Source organism: Zalophus californianus, chromosome 11 (genome assembly GCF_009762305.2).
Source record: "Zalophus californianus isolate mZalCal1 chromosome 11, mZalCal1.pri.v2, whole genome shotgun sequence".
Taxonomy (NCBI): domain Eukaryota; kingdom Metazoa; phylum Chordata; class Mammalia; order Carnivora; family Otariidae; genus Zalophus; species Zalophus californianus.
Window position 1 is genome coordinate 88,316,637 of NC_045605.1, and position 24,404 is coordinate 88,341,040.

The 24,404-nt window shown below is 46.9% G+C and overlaps 2 protein-coding genes across 2 annotated transcripts in view; one reads left to right on the forward strand and one right to left on the reverse strand.

Annotated features, from left to right (window-relative positions):
- Window positions 1-1,493: 1,493 nt before the first annotated feature.
- COMMD9 (COMM domain containing 9) lies at window positions 1,494-15,477 on the reverse strand. Its single transcript, XM_027581356.2, has 6 exons — window positions 15,414-15,477; window positions 7,081-7,206; window positions 5,167-5,306; window positions 3,823-3,857; window positions 3,353-3,456; window positions 1,494-2,292 (listed from the first exon to the last, which is right to left on the reverse strand). The coding sequence occupies exons 1-6, from the start codon at window positions 15,462-15,464 to the stop codon at window positions 2,152-2,154; spliced, it is 597 nt and encodes a 198-aa protein (XP_027437157.2). The 5' UTR covers window positions 15,465-15,477; the 3' UTR covers window positions 1,494-2,151.
- A 5,038-nt stretch (window positions 15,478-20,515) lies between these two features.
- PRR5L (proline rich 5 like) overlaps window positions 20,516-24,404 on the forward strand; it is a 148,509-nt gene continuing 144,620 nt past the window's right edge. The window contains exon 1 of the mRNA XM_027578562.1: window positions 20,516-20,715. The gene's annotated coding sequence lies outside the window, so the exon portion shown is untranslated. The remainder of the gene's footprint in view (window positions 20,716-24,404) is intronic.

Consider the following 24,404-nt stretch of genomic DNA (forward strand, 5'->3'; position numbering starts at 1 on the left):
ACTGGAAAACCAGACAAGCACTGAATGAGGGAACTGGCTTTGAGATCAATAGATAGAAACTAGGATGTTTTTCTGAGATAGGATCAGGCCAGCTAGAAATACGGTATCTACAAACAATCCATCCTCCCTAACAGTAGAAAACAAACCCCTTAAGTGAGCACATGGGGTGAAGGGTAGCAAAGATTCATCGAATTTTCCGATATTTATTGAATGCCCTCTATATGTCATGCACCCAGATGGTTCTGTTCAGGTCGATCTGGCTGAAGGAATGACGTCCAGCTGCCCAGACACCTATGCTGCTTCAGGTTACTTTCTTATGGATGCCCCTGGGAGGCCCGGAGAACAGGGACTTGGGAGATCGGACTGTGGGTCACAGGGACTGGAAGGAAAACAAAGGGGTTGAATTCACAAGGCCATACTCAACCTGACAGTAAGACCAGGGACTCTCAATCTGGAAACAGTAGGCTGACTTCCGGGGTCCATGAACTCTTGTCACTGAACGTAAAAAAGGGAATATTCATTTCCTACAGAAAGGATCGGCAGCGTTCATAGATTATCAATGGACACAGCCCCCAAAATGTTAAGAACCGCCATGTTAACAGAAGGCTGCTCGGCTTCCAAGAAACAGCAAAGAGGAGCTTGGGATTTTTTTCTCGACATTCCTAGTGTCTTAGGAGTACGTTTTCTCATCTCTACTTCAGTTCCAGTAGTTTCCAAATGGAGCTAAAGTCACAGAATGCCACGTCCCTTGCGGAGCCCTGCGTGGTAGAGAGAAAGCAAGAGAAATCTGGGCCCACGTCCTAACGAGGCCATTTACCAGCAGGCGACTTAACCTCAATGAGCTGATTTCCTCATCGATAAAGAGAGGATAATGACATTCACCGTCGCACCAACCCTGCGACAGTAAATGAAACGGTGACCATGGAGGGCTTTCCACCTTCCTTCCGTTTAAGAATCAGAGCGAACTCGATCAAGCCTTTCTTATCCGCCCTCACGGTGCTAAGTGCTCTCAGGGACGTGGCAGCATTTAATCCTCACAGAAGCCCTACAGAGGAGGTACTATTATTATCCCCATTTAATCTTTAAAAAAAAGGGAGGGGGAGAACCGAGAGGCAGGGTCAAGCCCCTCGCCACTGAGAGGCAGAGCTGGCTTCCAGCCCTGGCAGCCCAACTGGAGCCCATCTTCTGGCTCCAGGGCTCTGCCTCCTCCACACACACCGCCCAGAGCCGCCAAGACAAGCACTGACGGCCGGCTGCAGCCCCTGTAACAGGCACACACTGCCTGTCCGCCTAGCTTTCTCCGGCTCCACATGACAGACGAACGCCTGGAAGGTGGTGAGGCTCACAAGCCTGCTTTCAGGCCACACCGTGCTCACGAGCTCAGCAGGCAGTGAGAAGCTGGGGTCACCTTTATGAATGAGAGGCGACACTGGTGTAAAGCAACAACTCAGGTTAAGGACAGAAGCTTCAAAAAACGTGACTAGAGTCATGAAGTCTTTAGAACGATTATTTATTTCCATCATTCCCACTTGTTTCCCGGGCCCTGTGGCTTCATGAAGGAGGAAGTCAGCACCCATTCCAGACTCCCTACGCTGGAAGGAGGGCCCGCAGGGTTGAGGGGGCTCAGGAAGGCTCTGGACTTGGGCCGGCGGGGGGCCCCACGGCTCTACAGGCTCTGCCCGGCTTCTCCGATGGAGAAGCGCCAACTGCTGGCCTCAGCCCCGTGATTCCCTCCCTGTGCTCCAGGGCCGGACACGGACCAATCAGACCTAATGCTGGAAAGGAACTTCTGAGATGAGCTCCACAACGTGGGCCTGAATTTTCCAGGCAGCCACGCAGAGGCAGCTGATGGTGCAGATGCCCCCTCACACTGCCGCAGTGGTGAGGACGCCTTCCAGAGATGGGGGCTTCTGCTCACCAGCTTCAGAAGGACGCAAGATGACGAGGGAGGAGAACAGTGCGGGGCCGGGCTCTGCTTCCTCCCGGTGCAGCTGTGCCTTCCGGATGGCAGCCCCCTCCCCGTCCCCCCGGGCCGGCCTGCAGACCCTGCCAACGGCCGCAGCTGCTGCAGGGGGGCAGCCCGGGGGCTGGGAGGCGCACACCGCTGGCCGGCAGCTGGGGCCCGGCCATGGGGCCGGCAGCCGGCTGGGGTCATTTGTTGGCCACGGCGGAGAGCTGGTCACGGATGCGGCCCAGGCCGTCTAGCATAGTGTCCAGCGTTTCCTTACTCAGCTCCACAGTGACCGCTGAGATGGAGGGCTTGTCTCCACACAGACTAGGATCTTCTTGGATCTGAAAAGAGAACAGGGCCCAAACGTCAGAGCCGCCCCTCTTCCCACCGTCCTGGAGGTGAGCCCTGGAGCTGGGAGCCGTCCCCCGTTCCGGTGAACCTCTAAAGACAGGCTTTTTGCTCAGAGCTCCACAGAGTCCTAGGCCTGGCACCCTTTAGCAAACGAGGAGACGGAAGGAGAGTCGCAGGGGCTTGGGAGAGCAGTGCTCAGGGCGGGTATGGGAGAAGCCAAGGCTCACCCACCCCTCGGACCCCTGACTCTCAGCATCCGAGTGAGGAGATACTGTAGGGGCCCATACGGGTACTTGACGCAGGGGGCTCCAGGGGCAGTGAGGATCCACTGGGATGCAGAAAAAACATTACAGCTCCTAGCTATATTTGTTTCTTTAAAAACAAAAGTCACCTCTACTAGTGTTTAAAAACTTGCACCCTTACTTTTTCATCTTCTTACAGGAGCTGAGTTTCTGGGTATGTGGTTAAGTAAATACGGCATCACTAAACAAGCCCTCACCATAGAGAGTGTGGTTTAAAAAGATTCCTGAAAAGATCTGTAGACTGAAGGTAACACCGGGGAGGCCAGAGTGTGCGAACAAGGAAATGGACTGTCGCTTCTCCAGCCGCTCACGGGAGCTCCGGCTCAGCCGCGTCACAAACTGTGGCAGCACAATCGACCGGACAAGCAGTGGCCTGAGGGACACCAAAATTATCAAGAAGGCAATCTGAAATCTGATGGCACGCCCCCACTTGTGAAAGCTAAACTTCCCCGTTAGTGTAGAAGGTAAACTTCAGGGAGCAGCAAATCCTTTTTAAAACTTGTGTTTTGTGTTTGTCTTATCCTTTTAAAAGTTCTACTTCCGGTGTATGATTTATTATGTCTGTAATATGTTAGACAGTAGTGACCATGTACTTGACAAATAGAGACCGCATCTGGGAGGTGCTGAATTTTTTTCTACGGGGTCAGAGGTCCCAGAGCTTTGGAGACTGGTATTTTCGACAGCGCGCGGGGGTGCTGCGTCACTGTGGCCCCTTCCTTCCTTCTCACGAGCCCGGCAGTGGACGCACCTTCATCTGCAGCAGGCAGGTGGGGACGGCCATGCGGCTGATGCTGTCGGAGGAGGTCTTGATGTCCACTCTCCAGTCTAGGTCAACCAGGCGCGGCAGAGAGACTGTGAAGGAGACGGACCAGCTCAGAGCCCCTGCCGCTCCCTTCACCAAGCCCTTACTCTGGGACAGACAGCCCGGAGGGCTGGTCATGCTCCTGAGCCACAGGACAAGTCTCCGAGGGAGACGAAGTCAGGGGCCTTCCTCGCCACGGCTCTGTGCCACCTGCACTTGGCACTGATTGATGGTGGGTGCACGGCCAGGTTTCTGCCTGCACACACGAGCCTCCAGATGCCGGCACAAAATGAGAGACGAATTTGGGATGAGGTTAATGCACGTTGAGTTTCAGTTATGAAGTCTGGCTGCCTGGCAGAGTTCGAGCCGGGGCCAGGAAGGAAGGGTAGGGAGGAAGGCGGGACCTTGGTACTCACTCTGATTTGCCTGGGCTTCCAGTCGCCAAGTAGAGCTGTTTTAAGAGGGAAAGATGAGGAAAAAAGAATGGAAAAGGGATGAGAATTGATCATGAGCGAGGCCTGTGGACCTGGGCCTCTACCCCTTCTGGAATCCTCGAGCCTATCATCACTCCCTGACAGGAAATGACCACAGAAACGTCCGCTGCGTGGCAGAAGCAGTTTCTTGTTTGTTCTACATAGCTCAGTGATGTTAAGGCCAGAAGCACTGTTAGTGTTCGTAGCTTAGGAGGCAAAAAGAAAGAAGAGGCTTAATGCATTGTGTTCTTGTTGTGTTACCGTTCTCGGAGATGAAGCAAGAAAAGTGAACCAATGGGGCGCCCGGGTGGCTCAGTCGTTAAGCGTCTGCCTTCGGCTCAGGTCACGGTCCCAGAGTCCTGGGATCGAGCCCCGCATCAGGCTCTCTGCTCCGCGGGAAGCCTGCTTCTCCCTCTCTCACTCCCCCTGCTTGTGTCCCCTCTTGCTGTGTCTCTCTCTCTCAAATAAATAAAATCTTTAAAAAGAAAAAAAAAAGTGAACCAATGCTCTTTTATTGAGCATCTACTCCACAAAGCACTGCCTTTTATGCAAAACACACCCAAATAGACCCGTCTAATGCTACAGCAAAGAGTGTCATAGTGAGATGCTAAGCAGAGGCAGGATAAAATGTGGCCACGTGTGAGAAAAGTTTCTAAATAAACAATAAAATCCCTGACAAGCAGAGATTATCTCTTATTACTGCCTGAGAATTCTGGTCAAGCCTGCTGCTGACCAGTAGCTAATCAGTTCTGCTTAAATTGTATGTATCCAAAGGATTTGCCAAGAAAATATCTAGATAATTCACAAAAGAAACAAAAATGACCAATTAAACATGTGAGAAAGATATCTGACATCACTAGTATCAAAGATAAATAAACCGAAATGGGGCGCATTTGCCATTTGTGAACTGGGGGAGAATGGGGAACCGGCTCCCTCGGGGCCGATGAGGGTGTGGGGGGAGGGGCACGCTCAGGTCCTCCTCCTAGACCCAGTTGGTACAATCTTCCTGATGGTCAACTTGAGACTAGAAAGCAGAAGCCTCACTCTCATCTTTAACCAGTAAGCAGATAATTAAGCACGTAAGCAACGTTTCCACAGTCAACTGAAGTGAAAACTGCCAATAGCCTAAACATCTAACAGCAGGGAGTTTCTTAACTCAATTTTATGTAATGTCTCCATATAAAGAATATATTTAGCCACTAAAAAGGACACTGAAGGTAAGTATTTATTGACCTAAAATATCATTATGTGAGCATTACAAGCAACTCTCAAGAAATGAGCACTTACACGTGTTCTAGGATGATTTTCGTCAGCAGGTTTTTGAGGTTTTGGTGGAAATTTTCAGGAAAGAGAGCCAGGATCGCCTCAGCAGAGGACAGGTCACGGAACACCGCCAGCCTGGTGAGGCAGTGCAGAGCCTGGAGCAGCTGCAGGACAGGCCCGTGGTGAGAAGCAGGGCAGGGGGCAGGGCTCTCCGCCCCGCCCGCCCCCCCCTCCCCGCGGCGGGGGACACAGCCTGCCACGCGCCGCCACGGTCGTCCCAACAGTCCCATGGGTCCTGAGACCTCGGTCCCAGACGCTGATGCCCACGTGCCCTGGCCCACCTCTAAGTTCACCTGTTGTTTTAGAAGACAGGGGTAGCTGCCTGACATAGGAAGCTGTCAACGTGCCAGAAACTTCTGCTTGGGAGCAAAGGGTTAATAAGTCCCCTTTGCTTGTGCACAGAATCTGACCTTCAGTTCACTTTCTAGCCTGTTCCCTGGGAACAGGAGGGAAAAGAAAAGTCAGCTGTGTTACTAGGCAACGCTGCTGTGGCCACCCACCGCACCTGGACTGGGAGTTCTGTACGAACCCCCGGGGGCCCAGAGCCGTGGGCGGCTCCCCTGAGCATGGCCGCGTGCCACCTGCCAGACCCTGAAGCTGAGCTCACGGACCTGCTACCAGAGGTACTGGCTCTGGCCGGGTTTGGGCTCTAAATCCAGGGTGTCCTTGCCCCTAGGCTGTCACCGAGGAGGGTGAAGAAAACAAATGGATCCCGGGGGAGCTGTGCTGACTCCCCTGGGGAGGAGGAGGGCCTGGTACTGCCCTGCCCACCCTACGTCCTTCCTACAGACAGTTGCCAAGGATGGCCCGCGGCCAGCTTGTGAAGGCAACAATGCTCAGCTGAAACTACCACGACTCTCTGGAGGGAACTGCTTTAGGGCTTTCTCTGAGGCCCTGGGAGGCTGCTCAGCTGCAGAGGCACAAGGTGAGAGGTGAGGGGATGTTACCCGTCCACTGATGAGGGGTGAGGTCAGTGCATCAGTGCTGCAGCCTCCCTGCCCTCCAGGGTGGCAGTTCTGCGGTGTGTTCCCCAGGGTTTCTTACAGGATGCCCAGTTTGAGCCCCGCTACCCACAGCAGGGCCCGCCCATCAGCACATCCTTTCCCGGCTTTGTCTCTCCTCCCTGTTCGATGGTCCCTACTCCCTCCTTTGCGTGTTCTAGACTCATCTCCCCAGGAAATTACTTGCAACCACTCTGAGCCTCGGGGTCTACTTTTGGGGAAGCCAAACTAAATCCTCAACTCACTTCCATCATCTGGATGCTGCCTTTTACTGTTCTACAGCTGATTTCAATGAACCGAGCTCTGGTTTAAAAATAGTAATAACAATAATAATGCAGGCCTGTTTGAGTGAACTCCTATTTTAGAAACATATTTGCCCTAAAAAGAGAAGGCCGTGAGTACTGCATAAACCGAGTCACCTCACTCTTTCTCTTGGCCACCAGCTGAGGTCAGGTGGGGTCCAGCAGCATGTCCCCTGAATCATACTCAGGCCCCAGTGCCCCCAAAGAAGTCTGTCTAAGCCATCTGGCTGACAATCTATCAGCAGCAGCAAGTTAGAGGGCAAGAAAATCGCAGAAAGGTTGGCTTTTGTCCACACAGTCTAGGGAACAAGTCTGAAAAGGAAATGGACGGGACCTCTGGTCCTTGGTATAGTTCACCCACCCTTGCCTTCTTTATCATAAGGAAGTGAAGGTTCAAAGACAATAGCTTTTAAGTTCACTAGCATTAAAATAAAAATCTATTTTAAGTTTGTTATAATGTCAACAGACATTTCAGGGGAAAAATTTCCTTGAAATGTGGCAATGATTGGAAAGTTAAGAAAGAGACTAATGAGCTGAGAAGCCAGTGGCCAAAGGTCATTTCTGACCATACTTACTTGCTCCGCTTCCTCCTGGGTCACAGACAAGCTGGAACATGTAATATCCAAGAGTTGTTTTGAGCCAAGGGCTGAACTGGAAAAGCTCTCTTGGCACAGCTGTCTGACAACATCTCTTGAGGAGGCCTATGAATTAATTCACAGATGGGGAGGAAAAAAGAAACACTCAGACTCTGAAAATACATGTTTCAGAACATAATACTGTCTCAGTCATAGTGTGATACCTTTGAGACTCAAGATTTAAAGGTGCACAGGACATCTCCATTTCCAGGGCAGTGACATAGATGTCATTTGTCTTATTTTCCCTTCTCAGCACAACTGAAAGCGCTGGGCACTATGTGGAAAACAAACGTAAGACCGCTCCGAGAGGGAATGGGGAGAAGACGGACCTGCTGTGGGCCTCCCCCTCCAGACCAAGAAATGACATGGTGCTGAGTCTCCTGGATTTTCTTGTTGCTCATATATCCCGGACTTCGAGCTAAAGAACAGGGCAACCCAGAATGCCAATGGGTACACAAAAACAAAACAAACAAACAACTCCCGACAGATAAATACCTGCTCTCTCTACCCAAAGGACCAAGAAAGCTTAGCAAGACTGAAAACTGTTATGTGAGAATGGCTCTACTGAGCCAAACACCACAGAAAAACCTGTAGCCCCACTCCCACCTATGTTAGCAAAGGCTGAGTGGGGAATGCAGACTTCTACCCTTTTGAGGCTACAACGAGGTATCCCAACACCCCACCCAGGTGGTGTCAGAGAAGGCTAAGTAGGGAGCTGGGACCTCATCCCCACCGACGGGCAGCTAGTCCCACCACCCCTTGGTATTAATAGTAACTACATGGGGGCCAGAACTTCCACCCCTGCCCAGTAGTAACGAGGAACCCCCACTTTTGCGTGTCAGTAGGAACCAAGGGCAGAACCTGGACTTTCATCTCCATCTGGTAGTAATGAGGCAGAAACCCTCCAGAATCTCAGAAGATAACACAAGAATGCCCAGGTTTCAACTGAAAATCATTCATCATACCAAGAGCCAGAAAGATCTCAAACTGAATGAAAAAAGACAATCATTAGATGCCAATATCGAGATAACAGATGTTAAAATTATCTGACAAAGATTTTAAAGCAGCCATGGCAAAAATGCTTCAACACCTAAATACAAACATCTTTGAAATAAATAAAAAAAACAGAAAGTCCCAACAAAGGAACAGAAGATACAAAGAAGAACAAAATGGAAATTTTAGAACTGAAAAATACAATAACCAAAATTAAAAAGTTCGGTAGATGGGCTCAGCACCAGAATGAAAGGGGCAGAGGAAAGAATCAGTAAACTGGAAGACAGAGCCACTAGAAATCACCCAGTTTGCACACTGAAAACAGACTGAAAATAATGAACAGAGCCTCGGGGATCTGTGGGACTATACCAAAGAATCTAACATTCATGTCATTGGAGTCCTAGAAAGGGAGAATAAGAGAGGGAAAGGCTGAAGAAGTACTTAAAGAAATAACGGCTGAAAACTTTCCAAGTTTAGCTACAGACATAACTGTATGTGTTCAAGAACCTAAGCATATTCTCAACAGGATAAATCCAAAGAAATCCATACCAAGACACACCATAATTAAACTCCAGGAAACTAAAGGCAAAGAAAAAAATCTTGAAAGTAGAGAGAAACAACATCTTATCTATAAGGGATCATTAGAATAATAGCAGATTTCAAATCAGAACTCATGGAAGCAAGAAGGAAATGGCACAATATTTCTCAGGTGTTGGAAGAAAAGAACTGTCAACCAAGAATCCTACACCCAGCAAAAAATATCCTTCAGAAAATGAAGAGGAAATCAAGACATTCTCAGATGAAAGAACACTATGAAAATATGTCACAAGACAAATGACGTTCTCTTAACAGAAAGGAAACAATAAAAGGAACCTTGGAACCCTGGAACATCAGGAAGAAAGACAGAACACAACAAGCAAAAATATGGGAAAATCCAATAGACTTTCTTTCTCTTGAATTTCTAAATTCTGTTTAAGGATGAAGCAAAAATTATACCACTGTCCAATGCGGCTCTAAATGTATGCGGAGGAAATATTTAAAACAATTATATTACAAATGACATAAAGGGAAGTAAGGTTTCTATACTTCAGCACTAACTGGTAAAATGATGACACTGATAGATTGTGATGTTACATATATAAATGTAATAACTAGAGGAACCACTAAAAACGTTATAAAAAGAAATGCATTTTAAAATGCTACAGATAAATCAAAAGGGAATTCCAAAAATATGTTCAAATAACCCACAGGAAGGCAAGAAAAAGTAAAAAGAAACAAAAAACATAAAAGAGCAAATAAAAAAATTAAATGGCAGACTTAAGCTCTAATATTCAATAATTACATAAGCTGTAAGTGGGAAATTAAATATGAGTTGCAAATATGATTCAATTAAATGCTGTCTATAAGAAACACTCTTCAAATATAATGATAGAGACAAAAGTAAAAGGATGGAAAAAGATATATCATGCAAATATTAATGAAATAAAATCAGGAGTGGCTACAATAATATCGGACAACGTAGCCTTCACAGCAAATTACCAGAGGCAGAAAGGGACATTATATAATGATGAAAGGTTCTATCTCCTTTTTTTTTTTCAAAAGATTTTATTTATTTATTTGAGAGAGAGAGAATGAGAGATAGAAAGCACAAGAGGGAAGAGGGTCAGAGGGAGAAAGCAGACTCCCTGCTAAGCAGGAAGCCCAATGTGGGACTCGATCCCGGGACTCCAGGATCATGACCTGAGCCGAAGGCAGTCGCTTAACCAACTGAGCCACCCAGGCGCCCCGAAAGGTTCTATCTCCTAAGGAGACATCCTAACTGTGTATGCACCCAGCAAGAGAGCTAGAAAACATGAGAAGTAAAAAAGAGACAGAACTGAAAGGAGAGACAGACAAGCCCACAAATATAGTTGGATACTTCAACACTGTCTTTCAACAATTGATAGAACAACTAGACAGATATTCGACAAGAACACAGAAGATTTCAACACCACCATTGATCAATCTAACCAACGCTTATGGAACACAAAACAGTAGCAACAGAATACACATTCTTTTCAAGTGCCCACTGAACATATACCAAGATAGATGATATTCTGAGCCATAAAACAAACCTCAACAAATTTGAAAGAACTGAAATCATATTGAGTGTGTTCTTGGTGACCACAATGGAATCAAACTAGAAATCACCCACAGAGAGATGACAAGAAAATATCCAAACATTTGGAAACTTAAACACACTTCTAAATAATCCACAGATCAAAGAGGAGCCTCAAGGGAAATTTTAAAAATTATACTATAAAAATTATGCTAAATACATAAAAATGAAAAAAAAAAACCCACAAAATTTTTGGGACACAGCCATGACAGTGTTGACAGGGAAATTTACAGCATAAAACACATATATTAGAAAAGAGAAAAGTTCTCAAATCAATAATCTAAATTCCCACCTCAAGAACATAGAAAAAGAAAAGCTATATAATAAACCCAAAGGAAGAAGGAAGGAAACAACAAAGAGCAGAAACCAATGAAATTGAAGATGGAGGGAAAAAAAGGGAGAGAGAGAGAGAGAAATCAATGAAACAAAGAACTAGTTCTTTGAAAATATCAATGAAATTGACAAACTTTTAGCAAGACTGGCAAAGTTAAGCAGAGAGGAGACACAAATTACCAATATCAGGAATGAAACAGGGCATATCACTACAGACCCTAAGGATTTCAAAAGGAAAATAAGAACCACAAGCAACTCTATACACATAAATTTTGGCAGCTTGGACAAAATGGATAAATTCCTCAAAAAACACAAACTACCACAGTTCCCCCAATAGGCAACTGATAATTTGAATAGCCCTATAATGATTAAGGAAATTGAATTCATAATTTAAAACTCCCCCAAAAGAAATCTCCAGGCCCAGATGGTTTTGCTGGACAATTCTAACAAACGTTTAATGAAAGAATTAACTAATGCTACACAATCTTTCTTAGGAAACAAAAAATGATGGAGCACTTTCCAATTCATTTCATAAAGCTAGTATTACCCTAACATCAAAGGCAGACAGACTGTACAAAAACAAACAAAAAACAACTATAGTCCAATATCCCTCATAAAAATAGATGCAAAAGCCCTTTAAAAAACATGAGCAAATAGAGTTCAGCAACATATAAGAAGAATTATTCACTATAAGCACGTGGGATTTGCTCCAGGAATGCGAGGCTGGTTCAGTATTTAAAACAAAAAACAAAACAAAACAAAAAAACCTATGTAATCTACCATATTAACAGGCTCAAGAAGAAAATCACAAGATATCAATCAATGCAGAAAAAGCAGTTGACAAAATTCAACATCCGTTCTTGATGAAAACTCTCATAAAATTAGGAATAGACAGGACCTTCCATAATTTTATATACAGCATCTACAAAAAACCTAGAGATAGCATTTTACTTCATAGTGAAAATCTAAAGTTAGGAACAAGGCAAGATTGTCTGCTGTTACCACTCTTATTCAACATAGTGCTGAAAATTCTAGCCACTGAAATAAGTTAAGAAAAAGGAATAAAATATATACAGATCAGAAAGGTAGAAACAAAAGCTGTCCCTATTTGCAGATAACATGATTGTCTACACAGAAAGTCTCAAGGAATGTACAAAAAAACTACTAGAATAAGTGAGTTCACCATGTTTGCAGATATGAGATACATATAAAAATTAAGTTGTATTTCTGTATACTAGCAATGAACATGTAAACACTGGAATTAAAAATACATTTATCAGGGGCACCTGGCTACCTCAGTCTGAAGAGCATGCGACTCTTGATCTCAGGGTTGTGAATTCGAGCCCCATGTTGGGTGTAGAGATTACTAAAAAATTAATAAACTTTTAAAAAAGATTTTATTTATTTATTTGAGAGAGAGAGAGCACGCACAGGGGAACTCACAAGCAGGAGAGGGACAAGCAGACTCCCTGCTGAGCGTGGAGCCCGATATAGGGCTCCATACGGCAACCATGAGATCATAATCCAAACCGAAACCAAGAGTAGGGCACTTAACCAAGACACCCAGGTGCCCCCAAAATAAATAAACTTTAAAAGAATAAATAAAAATTAAAATATAGGGGCGCCTGGGTGGCTCAGTCATTAAGCGTCTGCCTTCAGTTCAGGTCATGATCCCAGGGTCCTGGGATCGAGCCCCGCATCAGGTTCCCTGCTCTGCGGGAAGCCTGCTTCTCCCTCTCCCACTCCCCGTGCTTGTGTTCCCTCTCTCACTGTTTCTCTCTCCATCGAATAAATAAAATCTTTAAAAAAAATTTTAACATATCATCATTTGCAAGTGCTCAAAAAAAGAAAAATACTATGGTATAAATCTAGCAAAACATGTACAGGACTTGTATGCTAAAAAATTACACAACAGATGAAAGAAATCAAAGATCTAAATATATGGGGAGATACATCGTGGATTGGAAGACTCAACACACTAAAGATGTCAATTCTCCCCTAATTGATATACAAGTTTAACACAACTCCTATAAAAATCTCAGCAGGTTTTTTTAAACATAGACCAAATCATTCTAAAATTATATAGGAAGGCAAAGAAACTAGAATAGCTAAAATAATTCTGATAAAGAATGAAGTAGGAGAAATCAGCCAATCTGATTCCAAGACTTATTACATAGCTACAGTCCTCAATACTGTGAGGTATTATCAGAGGAATAAACAAATAGATCAATGGAACAAAACGGAGAATCCTGAAATAGACCCACACAAATTTGCCCAACTGATTCTTGACAAAGTTGCAAAAGTAATTCAATGGAGGAAAGACAGCACTTTCAACAAATGGTTCTGGAACAACTGGACATTCACAGGCAAAAAAAAAAAAAAAAGAAGAACCCCTCAAACTGTCTTACATGCATTATACAAAATTAACTCAAAATTGATCATGTACTTAAATGTAAAATATAATGTAAACGTAAAACTATACAACTTTTAGAAAAAAGAGGAGAAAATTTGGAGATCTATGGCTTGGCAAAGAGTTCTTAGACATGACACCAAAAGTACAATTCATAAAAGGAAAAATTGTTAGTAAATTGTACTTCATCAAAATGAAAACTTCTGCTCTGCAAAAGCTCCTGTAATGAGTTGGTGTCCCCTAAAATTCATATATTAAAGTCCCAATTCCCAGTACCTCAAAATGTGATCTCATTTAGAAACAGAATTGTTGCAGATGTAATCAGTTAAGATGAAGTCATAGGGTGGACCCTATTCCAATAGGACCGGTGTCCTTATTAAAAAGGGAGATGTAGAGGGGCTCCAGAGTGGCTCAGTCAGTTGGACACTGGACTCTTGATTTCAGCTCAGGCCGTGATCTTGGGGTCATGGGATCGAGCCCCATGCCAGGCTCTGTATACTCATGGACCCTGCTTGTGATTCTCTCTCTCTCTCTCCCTCTACCTCTTCTCACCAGCCCCCCAACCCCCAGAGGGTAAGGAGAGGGTGAGGGCAGAGGGGAAGTGGACGTGGATATAAAAGGACAAAAGGAAGGATCCTGTAGTGATGGCAACGTTCTGTATCTTGAGTGTATCCAAGTCAATATCCTGGTTGGGATATCATACTGTAGTTTTGCAAGATGCTTCTATAGGGGGAAACTGGGTAAAGGGTAAATGGGACCTTTCTGTATTACTTTTAACAACTGTATGTAAATCTATAATTACCTCAAAATAAAAACTTTAAGTCATTTTTTCAAGATTTTATTTATTTATTTGAGAAAGAGAGAGAGACAGCAAGCATGGGGGGAGAGGCAGAAGCAGACTTCCTGCTGAGCAGGGAGCCTGATGCAGGGCTTGATCCCAGGACCCCAAGATCACGACCTGAGCTGAAGACAGATACTTAACTGACTGAGCACCCCTAAGTAATTTTTTTAAAAAAGAAAATACATAGAATAGGAATGAGAATGAATTAACTATTGCTACATAATAGCAAGCATAAAAAGCCTGGAATAAGAAACGTATATGCTGTATTATTCCATTCATGTGAAGTTCAAACATGGGCAATATTAAATTGATTTTAAAAGCAAGGATAGTGGTTACTACTGGGATGAGTGAGGGAAGTAACAAAGGAACAACAGAGAGACTTCTGCAGTACTGGTAATATTTTGGTTTTGACCATAGTGATGGTTACATGGGTGTGTAATAAATCATTGAGCTATGCATTTATGATTTGTGTCCTTTTACGTTACACATTACTAATACTATTTTAAAGTATTAAAAAAGTCCATACCATGATTAGGCATTGGGTGGGGAGTGGGCAGAATGAGGGGGGAAAGGCCCAGGGCTGTGAGCTGAGAGCCATAGGTTTCCAATCTCAGCTTTGTTACTTCATTCATTAATTCACATAACAGCTATGTACAGAGCACATGCTATGTGCCAGAAGTTGAGGATACACTTGTTAGGGATACATTTGTGAATATCATAGAGTAGTTGCTTTGAGGGATGGAGAACACAAGTGAACACTGCTGGGATTGTTAAAACAAAGGAGGGACCATTGCATGAACCAATCAATGATGATGCCGTGCCATGAATTGCTTAGTGTTATGAACTCAACCCTTTTCATCTGGAGTTAAAACCAAAAAAAGATAAGTCCCAACTGGATCTTACATTCTGCAAGAAAGGCAGAAAACAGGCAAATAGACGCCTAATGTCTACAAAGGAAGATAAAGCCGCCCCTTCTTCCATAAGGGAAATTAGAAATTAAACAAGTAATTCCAGTCCATCGTTTCATTTGGTTTTAAGAAGCCTCACAATCTTTCAAATGATTATCAGGAGAGTGTCTGGGCCTTTACACAGGTCAAAGCAAGTACAGAAAACCCGGGACTCGGGAAACAGAACGCCCACTTCACTCAGGGGGCCGAGAGTTAGCAGAGGAGGGAGATTTCTCAACCATGGAGCGAAGAGGGGCTGCGGGACGAAAGGGGGAACCGGCAACGTGGATCTAGCACTTACCACCTCAACACACCAATCCTGAACACCAGCCCCAGAGACCTTTAGTAGGGGGCATCGGTACAGCACCTTCACGTCCGTTATCTTATCTGTGCCCCCACCATCCTGTCAGGACGGTATTAATTTCGAGCCCGCTTTCTAAAAGCTCGGAAAGGCGCAACGACGCAGTCACCCAGAGAGGCAGTAGCAGAGTCATGGCTCCAAATCAGGGTCCACTTGGTCCCAATTCCCATTCCGTCCTAAGGCCTGGGGACAAAGGCCCGCCTCAGGATGTCCCCACCCCTCCAATTTACCTTCAGCAGGCTCTGGAGCGCCGCGAAATTCTCCGCTGTCAACGCGGCCATCTTCCCCAAGTCACCTGACGGCGACACGCGGGGAAGATCGTCACGTGGTTCCGAGGGCGCCGCAGGGCATGCTGGGGGCTGTAGTCCTTCGGGATGGCGACGGCTGCCCGGGTTTTGGCGCTGCGGGATGGAGGGGGTGCGGCCCATAGGACGCGATCGCCGGATGATGGCTCAGCCTGGGGACTCTAGGACAGTGGAGTCTGGAGGACGCAGGTGTGGGATAGTTTTCCCGGGTGGAAATTGGCTTGGCTTGGCTGGTCTACTTACCAAGACAGGGAGAACTGATTTTCCTTCACCTGTGTGGGTGGGCTGGCTGATTTGGGGAATGCACCTGCAGGTGGTATTCACACCCTTATGTAGTCCCGTCCCACACTGTACCAGGATTGGTCTGTGTGGCCAATATCAGGTGGCAGAAGTAAATTATTTATAAAAGACTGCAGTTTTGGGGTATTCTCTTTTGTCTGCTCCTTTTTCTTGAATCTCTTGCTCTGGGGAAAGTAAGCTGTCATGTTGTGAGCAGGCCTCTGGAGAGGTCCTTGTGGCAAAGAACTGAAGCCTCTGGCCAATAGCCAGCAAGAAACTAAAGCCTGCCAACAACCTCACTACTGAGTTTAGAAGCAGATTCAGTAGCCTCCGCAGAGCTCTGAGATGACAGTAGCCTTGGCCAACACTTTGACTACCACCTCTTGAGACTTTCAGAACCAGAACCACCCAGCTAAGCCACTCCTGGATTTCTGGTCTTCAAGAACTGTACGATTGTAAATGTTTGTTGTTTTAAGCCATTAAGTTTGGTAATTTGTCCACAGCAATAATAACTAATACATGGAGGCAATACAGTATAGAGACTTTAGAATTCCACCTAAGTTTGAATCCCAACTCTACATGTTATTAAGTGAATCTTGAGCAAGTTCTCAAACTTCTCTGAGCCTCAGTTTCCATATCTGTAAAATGATGTCGATCACACCTACTGCAGAGAGCAGAGCTGAGTGATAGGTGATGCCCCTGGGAGGTTATTCAGCTCTCCTGGCCCTGTGGGCAAGTATGTTATGAGGGGATCCCCCAGGATCCAGTCAGTGATGGGTAGGGCCTGTGACCCTGCACCATGTCATCCTGTTTGGGTAGGGCTTCCCAGACTGCCACTACCATGACCATGATGCATTTGAAGGTTTGTCTATGGTCTGGGGAGCTTACAGCAATTCCTAAACCATAAATGTTTTCACAGAAAGGAACAGAATAGAATAACGGAATTTATTTCCATAATTTGGTCCCACTACATGGTTTTTGTTAGGCCTCATCTGATTTCTTTCCAATTCTAGGTCTATGAATTTATGCTTACTTTCATTTATTTAATAAACTTGACATGAGCCAGGCTCTTTTCCTCATTTCTAAGCTTCTCACGCTAACTGATTTACTTACTTCCTATAATAATCCTATGTGATACACACACACACACACACACACACACACACACACACACACAATACTATTATTTTTCCCATTTTACATATGAGGAAACCGAGGTACAGAGAATACAGAGAAGTTAAGTAACTTGTCCAAGGTCACAGCTAAGTAGTGGCAGAGCCCAGAATCGAACTCGAGCAGTTGGGCTCCACAGTCTGTGCTGTTAATTGCCAAGCTGTATATGTCTCCTTGTCTTCCCATAGCTGAAGACTATGAGCTGAAAATGCATGCTTCTTCTGTCTGGATGTCTGACCCCCTTCCCAAGGGGGCAAGAACAATCTGAGGGTGTTCCTGGATAATCAGCCCAGTGATGTGATGAGAGACAAGATAACGAATGGAGGGGCTACCTTTGGAAAAAGACTCAGGTTCAATTCCTGGCTCCTGTGTGCTTCTGGCAAGTTACTTCATCTCTCTGAACCTCAGTCTCCTCATCTGTAAAATGGAAACAACAATTAAAATACCTTTTGATGATTATGGGGAGCTCAAGGATGATTTATACCCCAGAGAGAGAAGGGTCATTTATTTGGAGACTCCATCTGAGCCATTGACAGCTCTGAAGGCCAGAGCGTTCTTGTGCTACGAGAAAGGGTTGCCACGAGGGTGATCGACCATCTCAGTTTGTCCAAGAAGGAGGGATTTCCTGGGACACAACGCTTGCAGGGCTAACACTGGGACAGTCCTGGGCAAACCAGCCTAGCTTTTCGCCCTCGTGTAAGGAAAACCATCTTCTTATCTGTCTTCTGCAGTGGGGCTGATGTGAGGAGAGCAGCATAAATGCAGACTTTTTAAACAGAAGGTGATTAGGGGCAGCAATCTTAGTTTGAGAGTTTTGTTGTTGTTTTGGTTGTTGTTGTTGTTGTTATTGTTGTAGTTGCTAACAGCTTTATAGAGAGGAATTCACATATACAATTTACCCACTTGAAGTGTACAATCCAGCGGATTTTAGTATATTCACGGAGTTGTGTAACCATCACCACAATGCAAGAACATACCACCAAAAAAACAACCACACCCGTTAGCTATATTCTCCCCTTCTCTTTCCATCACACCCCAGCCCCAGGCCACCACGAATCTCTCTCTCTCCTCTTGATTTACCTGTTCTGGACATGGCAGACACATGGAATCAGATGCGGTTGTTTTCATCAATATCTGCCCCTTAACTTGATGTCTTCAAGGGTCATCCACGTTGGGTATCGTGTATCAGGACGTCATTCCTTTTTTTTTTTTTTAAGATTTTATTTATTTATTTGACAGAGAAAGAACTAGCGAGAGCAGGAGCACAAGCAGGGGGCGTGGGGGAGGGAGAAGCAGGCTTCCCGCTGAGCAGGGAGCCCGATGCGGGGCTCGATCCCAGGACCCTGGGATCATGACCTGAGCTGAAGGCAGACGCTTAACGACTGAGCCACCCAGACGCCCCAAGGCGTCATCCCTTTCGATGGCTGAGTATTGTGTGACTCTAAAGCCTGCCCAGCCCTGTGGTTTATCCATTCACCAGATGATGGATACGTGGTCATTTCTGCCTTCTGGCTGTCATGAGTAATGCTGCTGTGAACACTCTTGAACAAGCTTTTGTGTCGATTGATATTTTCATTTCTCTTGGGCTATATACCCAGGAGCCACAGGGTAGCTCTGTGTTTAACTTTCTGAGGAGCTGCCAGACTGTTTCCCAGAGTGGCTGCGCCATTTACCTTCCCATCAGCAATGTCTGAGGGTTCCAATTTCCCCACATCCTCACCAACACTTGTTATTATCCGTCTGTCTGATGACTGCCGTCCTGGTAGGTGTGAGGCAGTGTCTTGTTGCAAGCAAGCTTGCCTCAGAGTTGAACTTTGCATAGCCAGCCCATGTTGTCATTTAGGCCACCGATGTTTGTTTGAGGTGACTGATGGAGATCATGGGGGCTTAAGCGCCCAGTCTGCCCTTGGGTCCCACCACCAGGTCTGGGCTGCCTTCTTTATCAGAAGAATACCTGCAGGAAGTGGATGAGGCCAAGGAGCCTATGGTCCTTTAGGGAGAGTCCCCTCATTTCCCTGCTTTCCCTTTTCCTCACCCCCATTTCAGGGATGGAGATGAGGGCGAGTGTCCACAGAGAAAGGGGGCTGCTTCACCGTTTTGGTCTTATACCACCTGCTCTAAGTCAAAGACTGGTTTTGAAGTGGACTGATCAGCTCACTGGGAGACTGCAGGCAAATTAGGGACAGAAGACCTGAAAATGGCAGGTGCATACTGGCTTGGACATGCTGTCTATGTCCAGATCAGGCAACACAAGCTGCATGATCTGGAGTTCCCTTTGTACTAACATTTGTCTTAGTTAATGCAGCATTTCAAAATTGGGAAGTGCCACCTAAAAGTCCAGATTTCTGGCTTTTCTCTAAAAATTGATGGGCCTAGCCATGCTGCTCCCACCATGCAGCAGTTGGCTAGAGCTAAGTCCTGGCTGCCCCCCTGAAGACAGGCACAGGCTCTCCAAACCCCCACTGTCCCCACTGCTCCCTGTTATGTCACAGTTGGCCACCCCCACTTGTCACCTGCCTTATTCCTGCAGGAGAGTATTCGTTAGTGCCCTCCTTCCCTCGGGAACCTAAGGAGGTAAAGAGAGGCCATAGTCGATGGCCAGGCCGAGTTTGTATTTGAGATCCTGGGTTTCTGGTTATCTGTATCTCGTCTCACCATGAGCCTAAGCAAGTTGCAGGTGGACGTCTAATTTCCCATTCACGCTTCTCAAGTGATTTATATGGCCCAAACATGGTTCTAAGAGCTTTGCATGTTTAAGCTCATTCAGTCCTCACAGTGACCCATGAATATCCCCCAGTTTACAAGTGGGAAAACGAAGGGCCAGAAAGTGAACTCATAATCCATGGGTAATTAGTGGCAGACCAAGGATTTGAAGGCAGGAGCAAATGAGGTCATTTTGCGAGCTTGCTCATGATAGAGTGCCTGGTCCATTGAGCGGGGGCGTCGGGGGGGGGGTTGGTTCAGTGGAGGCTGCCACATAATGATTCACCTGGCTTTGCAACTGCTGCTGGCATGCTACACAGCCAGGCACTCGTCCTGGTCAGGTACCCCTCACTAAAGCCGGGGGTTGGTGTAGAAGACACCCGTGTTTGGAGAGATGATGTCTGCCATTCTTTCCAGCTCTAGCTTGTGGTAAGTCTCAGAGAAGGAGCAAGAGAGGAGGGGAGGGAGAGGAGAGGGGGCATCTGTCAATTCGTGATGCCTGGAAGACTAGCAGGTACCCACCTGGTGCCTCCAAAGGGGGTGTCCCCTGTCACCCCATTTCAGAACCCCATGAGCTGGGAGTCCAAATTTCCTCCCCTGGCTCTGGCTAGCCTGGAGGTTATGATTAGTGAAGTCCAGAGCGCATCAGGCTGGGAGGGCCATGTGGCCTCGTTTCTCACCCTCCCATCCCCAGGAGTAACACAGAAGTGGCTGGTAACATACGGCATTGTCCTCACACACAGGGCCTCTTTGTTTCCCTGATACACAGAGAGGAGGCAGTAACAATGGCCTTGAATGGCACTTTGCGCTCCTTTCTCCAATGTTATATTTGTGTTTTTCAGTTCTGGGATCAGCTAGACAATTATTTCCTGCGGGAGGTACCAGCTTTTCATCTTTTCCATCTGTTTCTCTGGCAGTCCTCAGGCCCGGGGTCGGTGGGAACTGATGGAGAGCTAGGCCCGGAGACAGCGGGGCCCATCAAAATGTCACCTTCTCAGGAGGCTGGAAGGCGGTGGCCCCTCACCTCTTCCCTGCAAAGTGGGACCTGCCCTGGAGGAAGGAACCAGACCAGGTAACATGGAAGACAGGCTGAGAGCTGTTGGCGGGGAGCGGGGCCAGAGGCAAAGGCTGAGGGTCCAACCCGAGGAGGATGGGTTTCTGTTTTCTAGATATCCTGTTTGCTGGAGAGCCACCATCTGCTGGCAAACAAATGAAACTGAGGTCAAGTTCAGCAGCCTCCCAATTAGGGACACACTCTGCCTCTCTGACCCTTAGTGCCTCTGATGTCTTTGGGTAACAAGAAACTTCAGGGTCCATGTGGATTGATGGAAATGACTGTTCCCTTAATCATTGCTGCCATTATTACGCTCTTCTTGTACTTACTGTATTTGGGTACGTATCACTCTATGTATTTTACCGTATTGATAGCAATTATAGCAAACACTTATACAATGTGTTTTCCATTCTTGCTTGATTCCGGGCAGTCTGGTGCTAGAATCTGTGCTTTTCACCATAGGCTTCTTACATAATGTTTTGTACAATAAATCAAGGTCATTCCAAGGTTTCACCTTGAGAGTCAGTGATGTATAATGATAACTATGTGTCCTGAGCCCTTTGCTCTGTGCCAGGCAACGTTCCCGGGGTTTCGCCTCTATGTCCTCATTTATTCCACATAATAGCTCTATCGGATGGATACTTTTATGGTCTCCATTTTATTGAGGAAGCAACTGAGGTGCAGGGGTGTTAAGTAACTCTCCGAGGGTCCGCAGCTGTCACGTGGCAGAGGCAGGATTTGAGCTCAGGTCTCTCCGGAGTGCTATGTGACTCTAAAGCCTGCCCAGCCCTGTGGCTGGTCTGGAGTTAAGTGTCCTCCTCCGGGTCATGAGGTGTAGAGGGTAGCATTCTGTCCCTGGCTTTGTAGAAGACCTACACTTACGTTGCTGGCTTTGGGGAATGCAGAAGGTCTGAAATGGTTTGCTGTTGTGAGCTTTTTGCCTTGCTCGATGAAGGTAGAACTGCCCGATGGTGGCAGGGAAGGACTTTGGAATGATGATAATTGCTCCCCAAAGACATCTCCTACTTGTTTGGCCGGAGACTGGGCTGAGCAGCCACCCGTGTAGGAGGACATATGGCAAATACACAGGACTCACGGGGGGAACATTGAGGAAGCCAACTTTACTTTGGTCTGTAACCGCCCCTCAATTTTTTCCTGCGGTGTCCCCTTCTTTCCCTGCCCCAGGATGAAAATTAGCACAGGCCCAGGCCTCTCCTGGCTACCTCTTTAGTTCCAACACTGTCTCAGTTCAGTAATGGCTACGTTCAGGTGTGTGGAATAACTCAGACCTTCAAACGTTGCTGCACGTGGAGACTCTCTCCCTCCTCCAGCGGGGACCTGGAGCAGGGAAAGGGAGCCTGGGGTGGCTTTCCTGCTTCTCACCCATGCTTCCATCGGGCTCACTGAGGATTCTGACCCCCGGCAGGGACGGGAGATGGGGAGAGAGGAGGACGCAGAGGAGCAGGGAGTTCTTACTTGGTTAATACTGAGGTTGGCTGGCTGGGCCTGGTAGGTGTTTACACCTGATTCTTTATCTCTTAGCACAATTTTATAGTTACTTCAGAGAGCACCCTCCTTCCTCATTTTTGGGGATTTCTAAACTGCTGATCCCTCGAAGCTGGCTGCCTCAGACTCCTTGTTCCATCCCCCAGTGTCTGAGCAGTGCTTACTAGTTTGGAGGGGCGGCCGAAACAAAGACCACAGACTGGGTGCCTTAAACAACAGAGACTAATTTTCTTACAGTTCTGGAGGCTGGAAGTACCAGGCATTGACAGGCTTGGTGTCTTCTGAGGCCTCTCTCTTTGGCTTGGGGTTGGCTGTCTTCTCCCTGTTCTTCACATGGTCTTCCCTTACCCTGCGTGCATCCCTGTTATCTCTCTGTGTGTCCAAATCTTGTCTTCTTGTGAAGACACCAGTTGGATTGGATGAGGGTCCTCCCTAAAGGCTTCATTTTAACCCGATCACCTCGTTTAAAGCCCTACCTCCAAATACAGTTACACTCTGAGGTACTGGGAGTCAGGGCTTGAACATATGAGTTTGGGGGTGGGGGGCACACAATTCAGCCAGACCAGGTGCTGTCAGCTTCTGTCTGGGGAAGGGTTTCACTCCTCCTGGTGGCCCTCTTCCGGAGGATCTACAAAACTCCCTAGATCACCTGTTGCATACCTCTGGCTTATCAGAAATACTCAACTCCTCTTTACCCTGGCAAATCCAAAACCTCCGGGCCCCCTCTCTCCAGCTGGCCGCTCCATCTCTCTTGGCTTTGGGCTTCTAAGGCATGATGCAGACATGAGTCCTTAGAAATGCTCAAGCTGTGGGGATACAGATCGCTCCTGGGAGGTGGGGAGTGGACAGTTGGGACTTGGAGCACACCTATCGTTCACCCCAAAATTCCTCCTCTAGCTCCCACTGTTTCCTCAGTCCAGCCCTCCTTTGCAGGCTGGGGATGGTCCAATAAGAGGCAGCTGGTTTCTTTTGCTAGTCCTGCATGATGGCGTCACAGCTGCCTTGGAATGTGTCCCCTGATGGCTTGTGTCTTCAGCACACACTGAGATTCAAATAGTCTTCCCACCTGCTACACCTACAATGCCCCATTTAATTTTCATGAAGAACCCTATGAGGAAGATGATGGTGTCCTCGTCTAGCTGAAGGAGGAGAAGCTGGAGCTTAGATGGGTTCAGGAACCCCCCCCCAAGGTAGATGGTGGAGCCAGTGGGGAGCGGGGAGTGGAGATCCACCTTGACCCCCTTCAGTCACTTCCCTGGGCCTTCCCCACCAGGTTTCTGAGAGCTTTTGACTGCTGGCCTTTGTTCTGTGCTGGGAGGAAGTTCCTTCTTAGCAGAATGTTAGGAAGGTTAAAAGGTAAAGTCCCCCACCTCGTTTGAATGTTCCAGTTGGACAGCAGGGGCCGGTGCCAGGGGTGGCAGGTCCAGCGTCAGATGGGCTCCGTGTACCGAAGGGGTCTCTGCTGGAACCCTCTGCCCCTCCCCGAGCGTAACTCCATCAGCCCAGTAATGACAGGGCAGTGGAATAGCTTTCTTTGCAAAAGCACACAAAAGCGGAATTGCGTTCTACAAATCTTATTTGAGGCAGAAGGGGCTGTATCATCTCACCCTGTATCCCCTACGAGGTCCTTGACCTAAAGAAGACTTAAAAATAGAAAGATCTTGATTTTTAAGCTTTCTCTGTTTTAGATTTTTAATCATTTTCTTTAAATATAAAAAGCGCGGGCCTGCCGTTGCCCATCTTTGCACAATTTCCTAGGGAAGGAAGAATGACAAATGGATCTGGCAGCCGTTTGGAAGCTGTGTGCCGAGGCTGTGTCCAGGATCCATCTGCAGGCAGCGCTGAGCCAGGCTGGGCTGGGACGGAGTCTGCGGCCCAGGGAACAGGACCACAGGGATGCGCTGGGGCTGCAGTGGACTTAGGCCAGGGAAGAAGGAGACATTTCTCTTTATCCACTCAGCAATCATTTAGTGAATACCTATTACGCTCGGGGCCTTTGTGGGTCCTCTGCCGGGAAGGGACGGGTTGTTGAACGGGACCTAGAAAAAGTAAACTCTGAGGCAGGACAGGGCTACATTGGATCATCAGAGGTGTCAAGACCCAGGGAGCTGGGCAACGGAGGATGAGGGACCGAACCAGAGCCCTGCCCTCCAGAATGGAGAGAGGAATGGGTTAGGCAGGAGACAGTGTGAGAGCTGTGT